Source organism: Bufo bufo, chromosome 2 (assembly GCF_905171765.1).
Source record: "Bufo bufo chromosome 2, aBufBuf1.1, whole genome shotgun sequence".
Classification (NCBI taxonomy): domain Eukaryota; kingdom Metazoa; phylum Chordata; class Amphibia; order Anura; family Bufonidae; genus Bufo; species Bufo bufo.
In genome coordinates this window covers 456083264-456099787 of record NC_053390.1, presented here as the reverse complement: position 1 = coordinate 456099787, position 16524 = coordinate 456083264, and the positions used below count along the sequence as shown (strand labels likewise).

Below are 16524 nucleotides of genomic sequence, written 5' to 3'. Positions count from 1 at the left end.
TAGAACCTCAGGAAACATGACAGGTGCTCAGAAAGTCAGAGCTGCTTCAAAAAGCGGAAATTCACATTTTTGTACCATAGTTTGTAAACGCTATAACTTTTACCCAAACCATTTTTTTTTACCCAAACATTTTTTTTTTATCAAAGACATGTAGAACAATAAATTTAGCGAAAAATTTATATATGGATGTCGTTTTTTTTGCAAAATTTTACAACTGAAAGTGAAAAATGGCATTTTTTTGCAAAAAAATCTTTAAATTTCGATTAATAACAAAAAAAGTAAAAATGTCAGCAGCAATGAAATACCACCAAATGAAAGCTCTATTAGTGAGAAGAAAAGGAGGTAAAATTCATTTGGGTGGTAAGTTGCATGACCGAGCAATAAATGATGAAAGCAGTGTAGGTCAGAAGTGTAAAAAGTGGCCTGGTCATTAAGGGTGTTTAAGCTAGGGGGGCTGAGGTGGTTAAAGCCTTTAGATGCCATGATCAAAGTGAGATCATGGCATCTAAAGGGTGAAAATTCTTACCTGCATCCTCTGTGACCAATGAGGATGCAGATAATTGAATTTAATGGGCTGAGTCTTTCTGAAAAGACCCAGGGTATTGAAGCTGCAATTCTTATTTTGGCCAGCAGGTGGCAGGCCAACATAAGAAATGAGCCATTCTGTACAATCCATGATTGTTCAGAATAGAAAAAAAAGGACTTTGTAGGCTCAAATACGAGCTTAAAAATCGTTAAAAAAGTAAAAAAAAATTTTTTAAAAAAACCCTCCGGTATGCTAAGGGTTAATTGTGAATGACTACTGTTTGTTTTGGTTTTGTAACTGGTTTAAATGTGATTTAAACAATAGGTGACACATTCCCTTTAACCCCTTAAGGACACAGCCTTTTTACACCTTAGGACCAGGCCATTTTTTGCAAATCTGACCAGAGTCACTTTAAGTGCTGATAACTTTAAAACGCTTTGACTTATCCAGGCCGTTCTGAGATTATTTTTTCGTCACATATTGTACTTCACGACACTGGTAAAATGAAGTAAAAAAAAATATTTTTTTTGCACCAAAAAATACCTAATTTAACGAAAAATTTGAAAAATTTGCAAATTTCAAAGTTTCAGTTTCTCTACTTCTGTAATACATAGTAATACCCCCAAAAATTGTGATGACTTTACATTTCCCATATGTCTACTTTATGTTTGAATTATTTTGGGAATGATATTTTATTTTTTGGGGATGTTATAAGGCTTAGAAGTTTAGAAGCAAATCTTGAAATTTTTCAGCAATTTACAAAAACTAAATTTTTAGGGACCAGTTCAGGTCTGAAGTCACTTTGCGAGGCTTACATAATAGAAACCACCCAAAAATGACCCCATCTAAGAAACTACACCCCTCAAGGTATTCAAAACTGATTTTATATACGTTGTTAACCCTTTAGGTGTTGCACAAGAGTTATTGGCAAATGGGGATGAAATTTGAAAAATTAATTTTTTTGCCCTATTTTCCATTTTAACCCATTTTTTCCACTAACAAAGCAAGGGTTAACAGCCAAACAAGACTGTATCTTTATTGCCCTGACTCTGCCGTTTACAGAAACACCCAATATGTGGCCGTAAACTACTGTACGGCCACACAGCGGGGCGTAGAGTGAAAGGTGCGCCGTTTGGTTTTTGGAGGGCTGATTTTTATGGACTGGTTTATTTACACCGTGTCCTGTTTCAACCCCTCTGATGCACCCCTGGAGTAGAAACTCCCTAAAAGTGACCCCATTTTGGAAACTACGGGATAAGGTGGCATTTTTTTGGGGACTATTTTTAGGGTAAATATGATTTTTGGTTGCTCTATATTACATTTTTGTGAGGCAAGGTTACCAAAAATTGAAATTCTGAAATTTCATCTCCATTTGCCATTAACTGTTGAGGAACACCTAAAGGGTTAATAAAGTTTGTATAATCAATTTTGAATACCTTGAGGGGTGTAGTTTCTTAGATGGGGTCAGTTTTGGGGAGTTTTTACTCTAGAGTGCATCAGGGGGGCTTCAAAAGGGACATGGTGTCAATAAAAAAGGCCATCAAAATCGGCCTTCCAGAAACCATGTCGGTCCTTTCCTTTTGCGGCCTCCCTTTTACTGATACAGCAGTTTACGACCACAAATGTGGTGTTTCTGTAAACTGCAGTATCAGGGTAATAAATATTAAGTTTTGTTTGGTTGTTAACCCTTGTTTTGTTACAGGAAAAAACGGATTGAAATGGAAAAGTGCCAAAAATAGCGGTTTTGGCACCGTTTTTTTTTTTTTTTTTAACCGTGTTAATCTGGGGGGTTAGGTAATGGGATATTTTTATAGAGGAGATTCTTACGGACGCGGCAATACCTAATAAGTCTAAATCTCTAAAGTCTAAGGCTCAGTTCAGACCTGAGCGTTCTGAAAGGAGCGCTCTGTATGCGCGATTGTACGGGCGTTTACAATCGCGCATACAGAGACAAGCGTACACACAGTGTCGCGCGTTCCCGAAAGTCTATGTACGGGAACGCGCGACAAGCGCCCAAAAAAACGCTCCTGTACTTGTTTGAGCGTCGGGCGTTTTACAGCACGATCGTACGCGCTGTAAAACGCCCAGGTGAGAACCATTCCCATAGGGAAGCATTGGTTTCTCCTTGTTGAGCGTTTTACAGCGCGTAGGAACGCGCTGTAAAACGCTCAGGTCTGAACTGAGCCTAAGGGTCATTTTAAAAAAAAAAAATTATCCAATTATCTCATGTGGGGGCTCATTTTTTGCGGGATGAGCGCACGGTTTTATTGGCACTATTTTGGGGGCTATATGACTTTTTTATCGCTTGCTATTAAACTTTTTGTTATGTAAGGTGACAAAAAAAATCTTTTTTTGCACCTATTTTTTTTTTTACCGTGTTAATCTGGGGGGTTTTAGACTATATTATCTTTTTTGATACAAATTTTTTTTGGGTATCTCTAAAGTCTAAGGGTCATTTCTTTTAATTTTTTTTTATCCATTTATCTCATGTGGGGGCTCATTTTTTTGCGGGATGAGCGGACGGTTTTATTGGCACTATTTTGGGGGCTATATGACTTTTGATCGCTTGCTATTAAACTTTTTATTATGTAAGGTGACAAAAAAAAACTTTTTTTGCAGTTTTTTTTTTTTTCCCCTTGACCGTGTTAATCTGGGGGGTTAGGTCATGGGGTAGTTTTATAGAGGAGATTATTACCGATGCGGCGATACCTAATATGTCTACTTTTAATAAATTATTTTAGTTTTTTTGGGTGTCTCAAGTCTGGGAACCAATTTTTTTTATCCGATGTCAGTGCTAAATTGGGATATAAATTTAGTACTCCATGGAAGTGTGATACTCCCTGAAGCAACCGTCAATGCAGAGGCCCGGATGATCGGGGCACGTGTCGCACTGAGTAGTCGTGTCCTTCCGTATCCCCCTCCTGCGACACACTCTGCACTTTTTTTGGGTTCGTCCCTTCTTTCCAGTATGGGGGACCACACCTGGAAAGTGTTGGCCAGGGACGATCCAGGCACCTACAGTTCCCGAGGTACTCCGGCCTGCTCTTTCCCGGTCCGAAAAGATCAGGGCCTTGAGGACTGCCTCATAGAACTGGAGGAATGTCCCTGTGCTGCCAGCGCTTCGGGATAGTACAAAAGAGTTGTACATGGCAACCTGCACCAAGTAGACCGCAACTTTTTTGTACCATGCCCGGGTTTTGCGCATGGCATTATATGGCTTGAGGACTTGATCAGAGAGATCAACTCCTCCCATATACCGATTGTAGGCGACGAAACAATCGGGCTTGAGGACCGTTGCCGCGGTACCTCGCACAGGGACAGGGGTGATGCCGTTACCATGAATTGTGGACAGCATAAGGACATCCCTCTTGTCCTTATACCTGACCAGCAACAGGTTTCCAGTGGTAAGGGCACGGGTCTCACCCCTGGGGATAGGTACCTGGAGGGGGTGGGCAGGGAGGCCGCGTTGATTTTTCCGCACGGTCCCACAAGTGGACGTGGATCTGGCGGCAAGGGACTGGAACAAGGGGATACTGGTATAAAAGTTATCCACGTAAAGGTGGTAACCCTTATCCAGCAGTGGGTACATAAGGTCCCACACAAGTTTCCCGGTAACACCCAGAGTGGGGGGACATTCTGGGGGTTGAATCCGGGAATCTCGCCCCTCGTACACACAAAATTTGTAAGTGTACCCTGAGGTACTCTCACAAATTTTGTATAGCTTCCCGCCATACCTCGCCCGCTTGGAGGGCACATACTGGCGGAAAATGAGTCTCCCCTTGAACGCAATGAGAGACTCATCAACCGCGACCTCCCTTCCAGGTACATAGGCCTCCATGAATTTGGCCCCAAAGTGATCGATGACCGGCCGTATCTTATACAGACGGTCATGGGCAGGATCACCTCGGGGGGGACATGCTGCATTATCGGAATAATGCAGACATTTCCGGATGGCCTCAAACCGGGAGCGTGTCATGGCTGTACTGTAAAGTGGAGCCTGGTATAGGACGTCCCCACTCCAGTACAGCCTGACACTGGGTTTTTTGACCAGGCCCATATGCAGCACGAGGCCCCAAAATATCCTCATTTCGGCTGCACTGACCAGCGTCCAGCCACCGGGTCTGGCCAAAAAGGAGCCCGGGTGTTGAGCGACGAACTGTTGGGCGTACAGATTCGTCTGCTCCACCATCAGATTTACCAGTGGGTCACTGAAAAAATGACAAAAAAAGTCATATTCAGTGTAGCCCACTGTGGAAATCTGGATTCCTGATTGGCCTACAAAATCAGGAATCACGGGCTCGTATCGCTCTGGGCTACACCAGACAAGTTCACCGGCAGGGGGCTCCGGTGGATTTAACTGGTGGGCCGGGAAACCAGTACGAGCCCCAGAGCTGCTCGTACTAGTGTGGGCCACAGGGTCCCTAACATGGCGGTCCCCTTGCTCCGCCTGGCGGCGTCTCCGCCGCCTTGGGGGCTCATCATCATCGCTAGATGATGAGGAGGATGCGGATGACAACAGGAATGTGGGGTCATCCTCATCCTCACTGGGACTCTCGGAGTCGGAGGCAAGCTGGGCGTATGCCTCCTCGGCCGAGAACGTCCGGCGGGCCATAGGGGAGTGTGTGTCTGCGTGTATATGTGCGTGTGTGTAACTCTTTATTTTGTGTGGGTGTGTGTGGGGGCACGGGTGTTCACGAACTCACCCTAAAACTAACATAAAAAATAAAAAATAAACTAACAAAAAAAAGGGCAAAAAATGTGGGGGAAAAAATTCAAAACCGCTGATCAACCGTCCGAAGTTGATCAGCGGTGGGGTGTGAGATGCGCTAACAGTGGTCGGACACTAAGTGCCGGCCACAGTCAGCGTACACAAAAAAAAAAAAAAAATGCACCCCAAAAAAGCTGGGGGGGGGGGCAGGGGGTGTGGGGGGGCAAGTGGCAGCACCCCTGGGGGGTCTAGGGTCACACAGCTGTGATGCAATCAAAGTTTAGAAAAGTTCAGAAACTAACTTTCCCTTTTTTTTCCCTGTCTAAACCAAACTTTCCCTGTGCTGTCCCTATGTACCTGATGGGGGGTGCTGGGAGCGATGGCAGACACACGTGCAGGCAGCTCCTCTCTCCTCCGGCTCCGGAACACAAAAGGAGGAGGAGAGGAGCGCCTGCCTCTTTTGAATTTGCCGCCGGACCGCCTACAGACCAATCAGAAAGCGATCCTGAGTGGTGATGTCACCATCACCACTGAGGATCGCTGGATGGTGATTGGTGGGGTGAAATCACACCACCATCACCATCCTGTTCCGGGTTATCGGGTCTTCAGAGACCCTAACAACCCGGAAACGCAGAAAACCGCAGGTCTGAATTGACCTGCGGTTTTCTGCGATCGCATACATGGGGGGGTCACCGGACCCCGGCGCATTTGCCCCAAGTGCCTGCTCAATGATTTGAGCAGGCACGGGGTTCCGATCACCGCCCGCCGCGCAGGTACAGGTACGCCCTGTGTCCTTAAGTACCAGGGCACAAGGGCGTACCTGTACGCCCTATGTCCTTAAGAGGTTAATGAGTTTCGCTACAGTTTTATTACTGCAACAGTTTTAATAGGTCATAAAAAAAAATTGCAAACTCACTCCAGAAGGGAGGTGGCATAGAAACATTAGAATAGCATTTCTAAATAAGTGATTTAAAGATGCATCAAATGTAACAAACATGCAATTTTTAATACATTTTGTGCAAAGCACTCCAAAGCAGACTCAAGCAAACTTGACTTCAAATATTACCCTCATGATAAATTTCCCCTATGTGTCCTAGTGTTAAATTAACCATAATTTTGTATAAATACATTTAGGTAGAGAACAGCTTTAAATTACTTATATAGTATCTAGAGTTTACATAGTTATGTGAACCAGTTGATGAGCACAGTTTTGAAATGGGGCTTATTGTAGCTAGTTCAGCACCATTTTGTATGCTCTGAAAAAATGGAGGACTGTTTGTCCATTGGTATTTAAAGGAATTTTGCAGTCTAAAATACATATAGGTCAACAATTTTAATATGTATCCAACCGCTGTTTTGTGATATACTGTACTTTACTTACCTGTGTGGTCTGTATCTGGAGATCGAAACTCTGGCACCTTCCACAGACATCACATGGGCAGTTATTATGCAGTGTCAGAATCCTTTCACTAAGGCCTCATGCAAACAACAATATCCGTTTTCCGGTTCACAAACCACGGATTTGTAAAATACGGATACCAGCTACGGTATGTGCATTCCACAATTTTCTCACAGCATTAGAACATGGCAATTCTTGTTCGAAAACAGACAAGTATAGGACGTGTTCTACATCTTGTGGAATAGCAACACAGATGAGACAGCACACGGATGACATCTACGTGAAATCTGTATTTTTTGTGGACACATAGAAATTAATAGGTCCATGTGCGATCCACAAAAAATGTGGATCATGCCGTTTTGTGCATGTGGCCTAATAATGGTGCATGTGCTCTTAATATAGGGTACGTAGCCATGACTGTGGAAAGGATTTGAGCATTGCCTAGTGATGCACTCTGGATTAGATGACAGAAGAAGAGGATGTGAGGTTGGTGAAAACTCTGTCTTGTTTATGGAGTACTGAAGTTCTGATCTGCAGATATAGTCTACACGGGTAAGTAAATTATATTACAAAATGACAGTTCAATACATATTAAACTTTTTGACATATATACTTATTTTAGACTGGAAAACCCCTTCCACCTTACCTGGTCATTTTCTTCCTCTTCCTGAACAGTAAATTGTATTAACTCTCCCTCAGACTCTATTCTGTGGTCTTTATGATTTAGCACTCTCTCCTTCACTATAAAAAAAAATAATAATAAAGAATGTTAAAGAGAAAGCAAAGATTTTTGTCTTAATTAAATAACATTTTAGCAAATCAGTATTCAGAGGGTCACTTGAGCCTTCTACAACAAACTCAACTCATTTTTCTGGTCCAATTCAGTCAATGCTTGGTATTGTGCATACTGCTGTAAATTTTTTGTGAGACGGCTCAGAAAATGAAATAAAAAGTGATCAAAACATTGTACACAAAAGTTGTACACACCCCAATAAATTATATTGTTGAAAAGTACAGATCGCCCGCTAAAAATAAGCCCTCCCACAGCTCCGTACACATAAGTACAAAAAGTTATAGGGTTCAGAAAAAAAAATTCTAATTTTTTTTTTTCCAGTATTAAAACGCAAGAAAAAGTATACATACAGTATGTGGTATCGCTGTAATCATCCTGACCTGGAGAATGAAAGTAACTGTTTTACAGCATAGTGAACGCCGTAAAAAAACAACTCCATAAAACTGTTGTGGAATTGCGTCTTTTTCCAATTGCACCCCATTTGGAATTGTTTTCTAGCTCCCCACTACATTGCATGCAATATTAAATGGTGACATTAGAAAGTGCAACTTAGCCACATGAGGGCTTATTTTTGCTGGACATGTGAACATAAAAATAAAAGTTATTGTCCCCAGAAAGGCAGAGAGTGAAAAATGAAAACGCAAAAATTAATAAAAACTCCGGGGCTCAAAGGGTAATGTTAAAGGGGTTTTCCCAGATTTTAATATTGATGATCTATCCTTAGGACAGGTCATCAATATCAGATCGGCGGGTTTACAACACCTGGCACCATTGCCGATCAGCTGTTTGAAGAGAAGGCAGCGCTCATGCCAGCGCAGCCTTCCATTCATTGTTTACAGCGCAGCGGTGAGTAACTACAGGCCAGTCACTTCTATGAGATGGCTTGTTCCTATATACTTGAAAACCCCTTTAGGCCCCTTTCATGCGGGCGAGTTTTCCGCGCGGGTGCAATGCGTGAGTTGAACGCATTGCACCCGCACTGAATCCGGACCCGTTCATTTCTATGGGGCTGTGCACATGAGCCGTGATTTTCACGCATCACTTGTGCGTTGCGTGAAAATCGCAGCAAGCTCTATTTTGTGCGTTTTTCACGCAACGCAGGCCCCATAGAAGTGAATGGGGCTGCGTGAAAATCGCAAGCATCCGCAAGCAAGTGCGGATGCGGTGCGATTTTCACGCACGATTGCTAGGAGACGATCGGGATGGGGACCCGATCTTTATTATTTTCCCTTATAACATGGTTATAAGGGAAAATAATAGCATTCTGAATACAGAATGCATAGTACAATAGGGCTGGAGGGGTTAAAAATAAAATAAAAAATAATTTAACTCACCTTAATCCACTTGTTCGGTATCTCTTCTGTCTTGTTCTGTGAGGAATAGGACCTTTGATGACGTCACTACGTTCATCACATGGTCCGTCACATGATCCATCACCAGGATTTAGTGCAGGAGCTAGGCGTTCACGTCACGCATTGCACCCACACGGAAAACTCGCTTGTGTGAAAGGGGCCTTAGAATTTTAGAAGTAATTCTTGCATTTTTTATTTTTGTTTCAAAACCCACTTGTATAAGGACCAGTTCAGTTATGAAGTCACTTGGTGGGGCTTACATACTAGAAACCACACCCTTCAAGTTATTGAAAACTGATTTTACAAACTTTGTTAACCCTTTAGGTGGTCCACAAGAATGAAGGGAAAATGGAAGTGAAATTTAAAAATTTCACTTTTTTTTGCAGATTTTCTATTTTAATCTATTTTGCCTGTAACACAGCAAGGGTTAATAGCGAAACATAACTTAATATTTATTTCCCTGATTCTGCAGTTTACAGAAACACCACAAATTTATGGGCACACGACAGGGAGCAGAAGGAAAGGAGCACCATATAGATTTTGAAGAGCAGATGTCGCTGGGATAATTTTAAGTTGCCATGTCGGATTTAAAGCCCCCCTGATGCACCCCTACAGAAGATACTCCCAAAAAGTGACCCCATTTTGTAATCTACGGGATGAGGTGACAGTTTTATTGGTACTATTTGGGGTACATATGACTTTGTTCGCTCAATAATACGCTTTTTGTGAGGTAAGGTACCGTATTTTTCGCCCCATAAGACGCAATTTTTTTGGGGCGAATGCTAGCAGTTTTACATCGCAAGCTGCGATGTACGAGCGAGCGGGGAAGGGACTGGGAGGAGGAGCTGGGGGCCGGCAATAGCGGCAGGGCGGTTCAGTCAGTGTACTGTAGCCCCGCCGCTCCAATATACTAATATAAAATGTCTTATTCAATTAATAGTTATTAAACATGCCCCCCCACTCCTAATAGTACCGTACATCCGCTTTAGTAGAATGCAGGCAGGCCGGGCGGGCGGCAGCGTAACTCCCTGATGTCACGTGCCTGTGCCGCCTACTTTATGAATGAAGCAGGCGGCTCAGGCAAGTGACGTCAGTGAGTGACGCGCCGGCCGCCCGGCCTGCCTGCGTTGTACTGAAGCGGTTAGGATGTACGGTACTATTAGGAGTTGGGGGGCATGTTTAATAACTTAATTGAATAAGACATTTTATATTAGTATACTGGAGCTGTGTGGGGATCTGTGGATGACATTTTTATGGGGGGACATCTGTGGATGGCACAGTTATGGGCTGGGGGGGTCTGTGGATGGCACTGTTATGGGCTGGGGGGGTCTGTGGATGGCACTGTTATGGGCTGGGGGGGTCTGTGGATGGCACTGTTATGGGGTGGGGGGTCTGTGGATGGCACATATATAACAGTGCCATCCACAGATCCCCCCCTGTAACAGTGCCAGCCATAGATCCCCCCATAACAGTGTCCGTCATCCACAGATCCCCCCATAACAGTGTCCGTCATCCACAGATCCCCCATAACAGTGTCAGTCATCCACAGATCCCCCATAACAGTGTCTGTCATCCACAGATCCCCCCATAACAGTGTCCGTTATCCACAGATCCCCCCATAACAGTGTCTGTCATCCACAGATCCCCCCATAACAATGTCCGTCATCCACAGATCCCCCCATAACAGTGTCCGTCATCCACAGATCCCCCATAACAGTGTCAGTCATCCACAGATCCCCCATAACAGTGTCCGTCATCCACAGATCCCCCATAACAGTGTCCGTTATCCACAGATCCCCCCATAACAGTGTCCGTCATCCACAGATCCCCCCATAACAATGTCTGTCATCCTCAGATCCCCCCATAACAGTGTCCGTCATCCACAGATGACCCCTTAAGGGTGTCCGTCATCCACAGATCCCCCCATAACAGTGTCCGTCATCCACAGATGCCCCCTTAAGGGTGTCCGTCATCCACAGATCCCCCCATAACAGTGTCCTTCACAGATCCCCAGTAATAGTGCCATCCACAGACCACCATTAGTTCCAAACCCACCAAAAGCACACCTTTTGGTTAAAAATGTTTTTTTTCTTATTTTCCTCCACAAAAACCTAGGTACGTCTGTGGATGACATTTTTATGGGGGGACATCTGTGGATGGCACAGTTATGGGCTGGGGGGGTCTGTGGATGGCACTGTTATGGGCTGGGGGGGTCTGTGGATGGCACTGTTATGGGCTGGGGGGGTCTGTGGATGGCACTGTTATGGGGTGGGGGGTCTGTGGATGGCACATATATAACAGTGCCATCCACAGATCCCCCCCTGTAACAGTGCCAGCCATAGATCCCCCCATAACAGTGTCCGTCATCCACAGATCCCCCCATAACAGTGTCCGTCATCCACAGATCCCCCATAACAGTGTCAGTCATCCACAGATCCCCCATAACAGTGTCTGTCATCCACAGATCCCCCCATAACAGTGTCCGTTATCCACAGATCCCCCCATAACAGTGTCTGTCATCCACAGATCCCCCCATAACAATGTCCGTCATCCACAGATCCCCCCATAACAGTGTCCGTCATCCACAGATCCCCCATAACAGTGTCAGTCATCCACAGATCCCCCATAACAGTGTCCGTCATCCACAGATCCCCCATAACAGTGTCCGTTATCCACAGATCCCCCCATAACAGTGTCCGTCATCCACAGATCCCCCCATAACAATGTCCGTCATCCTCAGATCCCCCCATAACAGTGTCCGTCATCCACAGATGCCCCCTTAAGGGTGTCCGTCATCCACAGATCCCCCCATAACAGTGTCCGTCATCCACAGATGCCCCCTTAAGGGTGTCCGTCATCCACAGATCCCCCCATAACAGTGTCCTTCACAGATCCCCAGTAATAGTGCCATCCACAGACCACCATTAGTTCCAAACCCACCAAAAGCACACCTTTTGGTTAAAAATGTTTTTTTTCTTATTTTCCTCCACAAAAACCTAGGTACGTCTTATGGGCCGGTGCGTCTTATAGGGCGAAAAATACGGTAAACCAAAAATGGCTGTTGTGGCACAGGTTTTTTTTGTTTTGTTTTTTACGGAGTTTTCCTGACAGGATAGATCATGTGTTCTTTTTATAGAGTAGGTTGATACGGACAGGAAAATACCAAATATGTGCATTTTAAATTTTTTTGTTTCAGTTTTACCTAATAAAGCATTGTTGAAAATAAAAATAATGTTTTTGTGTCTCCATTTTCATCATCTTGTGCAGGGGCTCTTTTTTTGCAGGAAGAGCTTACATTTTTATTGGTACCATTTTTCGGTACATATGATTTTTTTGATCATTCAATATGACACTTTTTTCAGGCAAGGTGACCAAAAAATTGCTATTTTGGCACAGTTTTTATTTATTATTTTTTTAACAGCGTTCACCTGAGGGGGTAGATCATGTGATTTTTTATAGAGCAGGTCATTACAGACGTAGCAATACCTAATATGTATATTTCTTTAATTTTATTCCAGTCTTATACAATGAAAGTATTAGTGAAAAATAAATCATGTTTTTTGTGTCACTATTTTCTGAAAACCGGACCATTTGTCTGCAAAACAGACAAGAATAGGACATATATTTTTTTGCGGGGCCGCGGAATGAACATACAGATGCGGATAACACACGGGTGTGCTGTCTGCATCTTTTGTGGCTTCATTGAAATGAATGAGTCTGTGCCTGATCCGCAAAAAATGCAGATCGGATGTGGACCAAAACTATGGCTGTGTGTCTGAGGTTTAATATGTGCACATACTTGTACAAATTTTTTGGCCTATTTGCTGCTCTGTTTGGGCTCATGCACACGACCGCGTGCTGGCCGGGCCCGTGCTGCCGACCGCAAATTGCGGCAGCCGCATGCGAATCGCGGACCCATTTACTTGAATGGGGTCCGCGATCCAGAAACATCACTGAAGCACTTTATCAGGAAATATTAGAAGGGCCCAGCCCTAACTACCTGGCTTCTTGTGAAAAAGCTTTAATACAAGAACAAAATGGAACACTGAAAAAATGAATACAAAAGAACTATCAAATTACATTCAAAAATTTATATTGAAGTAATAATGCTCCTTTATAGATTTTACATGTCGAATGAAGTTATGCTTCCTAAATTATTCCCAACTTATCAATTTCTTCCTTCTGCTAACCATGGGGTTTCTAATCAAGATCCTGGTTTTGATGACTACAAGTACTAACATGTCTTACCTTCCTTCTTCTGATAGCTGACTCTGTACAAGGAAGGGCCCAGCTTGTTCACTTCACATTCTCCTCCATTAGACTTTTTCCTCAAAGAAAAATAATGCTTTAGTTCTTTTTCTTGCTTTTCACTCAGTTCCTTGCTGCTCTTAACAGCTATGGAATAAGAAATCTTATCCATGTTATTCATATTCGTTTTACATAGGTCATAATAAGACATCCACAGTCGATCAGAGCAAGTCAGCAAATGAAAGTGAAAGCATCAGGCTGGAAATTTACTGAGCAAAAAGCAAGGAAGGAAATACTACATAAAAGCAGATCAAGTGAATGAATAGTAATGGGAGGGACGGCTCACTCTCTATATACACGGATAGGTGCCAATGTCCAAAATGAATCACCCCTTCAAAAACAGTAAAATGAAATAGTATTGGACCGGCACTCAAACATATGGGTTCCCGCAAAGAACCAATAATGTAAAATAGTGCAATTTATTAAAACATAAAAGCATACATACACGTAATAGTGGGATGGATGAGATAATGGATGGACTATCTCATGTGTCAAGTCCATAAGATGCAGGTAATTGGAGAAAATGGATAATGTCCCGTACTTATGAAAATAATACCTAATATGCAAAATCCATAGCAAACAGTCTCATAGTATGATGAGTAGGGTACTCACTATTTAAAGCGCAACTCTGTGGCGCCCCACATGTAAGAGCGCTTACCTCGGGGTCAATTCAATCAAATGCAAACGGCAGAGTGTAGTTCCCTACTGACGTCATAAAATCGGAACTCCGTAAGATCGCTTCAATTATCGCAAGATGAGCTGTTACTTTTTCTTTCGCATAATACAGACTCTTCAATCTCGGCTAAACATCGCAGTGAAGCTTCGATCTTGTGATTATAGATTGCTATCAGTAGCCAGCCGTTAATAAAGTCGACCACCAGTCGGTTTTCTTTCGTTCGTTTCAGTAAGTAATTTCCTTGGTATCTTTCATTGTTGCATGGCCATGCTTAAAATTTCGGACTCTTTATGAATATCCCATCGATTCCAGACGCGTTTCGAAATAGATCCCTATTTCTTCCTCAAACCCACTGAACACAATCAAAAATATTTACAATTATATCCTGATTCCATTTTGGCCCACTGTGGCCGGTGCCTTACGTGCATGCCGAAGTGTCATCTACAGTAATTATAGGTCAAATAAATGTAGCTGAAATGTCACTGTTGTGGTTATCCAGTGTAATAATTATTTTTTCCGTAAAAAAAATAAATGGATGATGGGGAAAATTGTTAGGCCAATGACTGACTGCAGCTGCAGTGGGAGACTTTAACCACTTCAGGACCCTGCCATTTTTCACCTTAAGGACCACGCCATTTTTAGCAAATCTGACATGTTACTTTATATGGTAATAACTTTACTTATACAGGCCATTCTGAGATTGTTTTATTGCCACTTATTGTACTTCATGACAGTGGTAAATTTGATTCAAAATATTTCTTTTTTATTTACAAAAAATACCAAATTTACAAAAAAAATTGAAAAATGTGCAAAGTTCCAATTTTCTATTTCTCTACTTTTAAAATAGATAGTAATACCTCCCAAAATAGTTATTACTTTACACTTCCCATCTGTCTACTTCATGTTTAGATCATTTTGAAAATGACATTTTATTTTTTTGAGACTTTAGAAGGTAGAAGTTTAGAAGCAAATCTTAAAAAAAAAAAAAAGAATCCAAAACCAAATTTTTTAAGGACCAGTTCAGTTATGAAGTCACTTTTTGTGGCTTGCATATTAGAAACCACCCATAAATCACCCCATTTTAGAAACTACACCCCTCAAGCTATTCAAAACTGATTTACAAACTTTGTTAACCCTTTAGGTGTCCCACGAGAATTAAAGGAAAATAGGAATAAAATTTCAAAATTTCCCTTTTTTTTAGCAGATTTAAAATTTGAATCCATTTTTTCTGCAGCACATCAAGGGTTAACAGCCAAACAAAACTCAAAATCTATTACCCTGGTCCTGGAGTTTACAGAAACACCCCATATGTGCTCAAAAACTGATGTATAGGAGAAGGCTTCAGAGTGGAAGGAGCACCATATGGCTTTAGGAGAGCCGATTTAGCTGGGATGGAAATTGGGAGCTATGTCGCATATGATGACACCCTGAGGTGGCCCTACAGTGGAAACCCCCAAAAAGTGATGCAATTTTGGAAACTACACCCCTAATGGAATCTTTCAAAGTGTGTAGTGAGCAGTTTGACCTCAAAGGTGTTTCCTAGAATTAGGAAACACTTCGCAGTGAAAATGAAAAATTGCATTTTTTTTTCTAGAAAAAGTTGATTTACACCAACATTTTTCACTTTCTCAAATGGTAACAGGATAAATGCACCCCACATTTTGTTCCCAATTTCCCCCCGAATACGGCACCACACCATATGTGCTCAATAAATGATGTATGGGCACACAGCAGGGAACTGGAGTCAAACAGCAAAATATGGATTTTGCTGACCTGAATTGGCAGACATTGATTTTAGGTGCCATGTCACATTTAAAAAATTCCGGAGGTCCCCAGAAATTAAAAACCCCAAGAAGTGACCCCATTTTGGAAAGTGCACCCCCGTACAAACATTTTAAGGGGTGGAAAGGGTACTTTTGACCTAACAGGTGTTTCACAGAAATTAATATGTAGTGGTTGGTGAAAAGTGGATATGTAAGCTATGCAGACTAAATCAGAGATACTGTATAAGGTGGTAAAACTACAGGGTACATCAAGGATGAAATTAAATTAATATTCCATGGATGAGTGGTAGATTTTAAAACACTCCTGAATGGACAGGCCAGGTTTTTCAGGGCAGGTTTCACAGTGGTAATTGGTGTCTTTCCTTATCCCCCTTTTGGAACACATCCTGCATCTTTTTTGGGTCCTTCCCTTCCTTGCTATCTGGGGGACTTGACCTGGAAAATGTTGCCCTGGTACAACACAGGCACCATGACTTCCTGAAATACTGGGACCCTCCCCGGCCTGGCTTTGAAAAATTAGGGCCTTGATAATCACCTCTTGGAACTGAAGGAAAGTTCCTGTGTGGCCTGCAGATTGAAATAGCACTTACACATTGTACGTCTGTATGTGTACGGCCAGCTTTTTGTACCAGACTTTCATTTTTCGTTTGGCACTGTAGGGCTTCAAAAGTTGATCTAAAAGATCCACCCCTATCATGTGCCTGTTGTAGGCCAGAATACAAACTGGTTTCAGGGAAGTGGTTGTGGTACCTCATACAGGAGAAGAGGAGCTGGTGTTAGTGTGAATGTTGGTCAGTACAAGGACGTCCCTCTTGTCCTTGTACGTAACCACCAGCATGTTCTCATGGAGGAGAGCCCTACTTTCACCCATTCTCAGTGGTTGCCCTACCAGGGATCTAGGGAGGCCTCTCTGGCAGTTAGGGACATGAATAGGGGTATGCTGGTATAATAGATATCCACATAGAGGTGGTAACCCTT

At 42.8% G+C, this 16524-nt stretch overlaps 1 protein-coding gene across 1 annotated transcript in view; it reads right to left on the bottom strand.

Annotated features, from left to right (window-relative positions):
• Positions 1 to 13254, bottom strand: part of LOC120989484 (protein mono-ADP-ribosyltransferase PARP14-like) — a 142578-nt gene extending 129324 nt beyond the window's left edge. Inside the window, exons 1-2 of the mRNA XM_040417611.1 lie at positions 13027 to 13254; positions 7280 to 7374 (exon numbers count right to left, since the gene is read on the bottom strand). Of these exons, the coding sequence (XP_040273545.1) occupies positions 7280 to 7374; positions 13027 to 13237 (306 nt within the window). The 5' untranslated portion in view covers positions 13238 to 13254. The remainder of the gene's footprint in view (positions 1 to 7279; positions 7375 to 13026) is intronic.
• Between the last annotated feature and the right edge of the window lie 3270 nt (positions 13255 to 16524).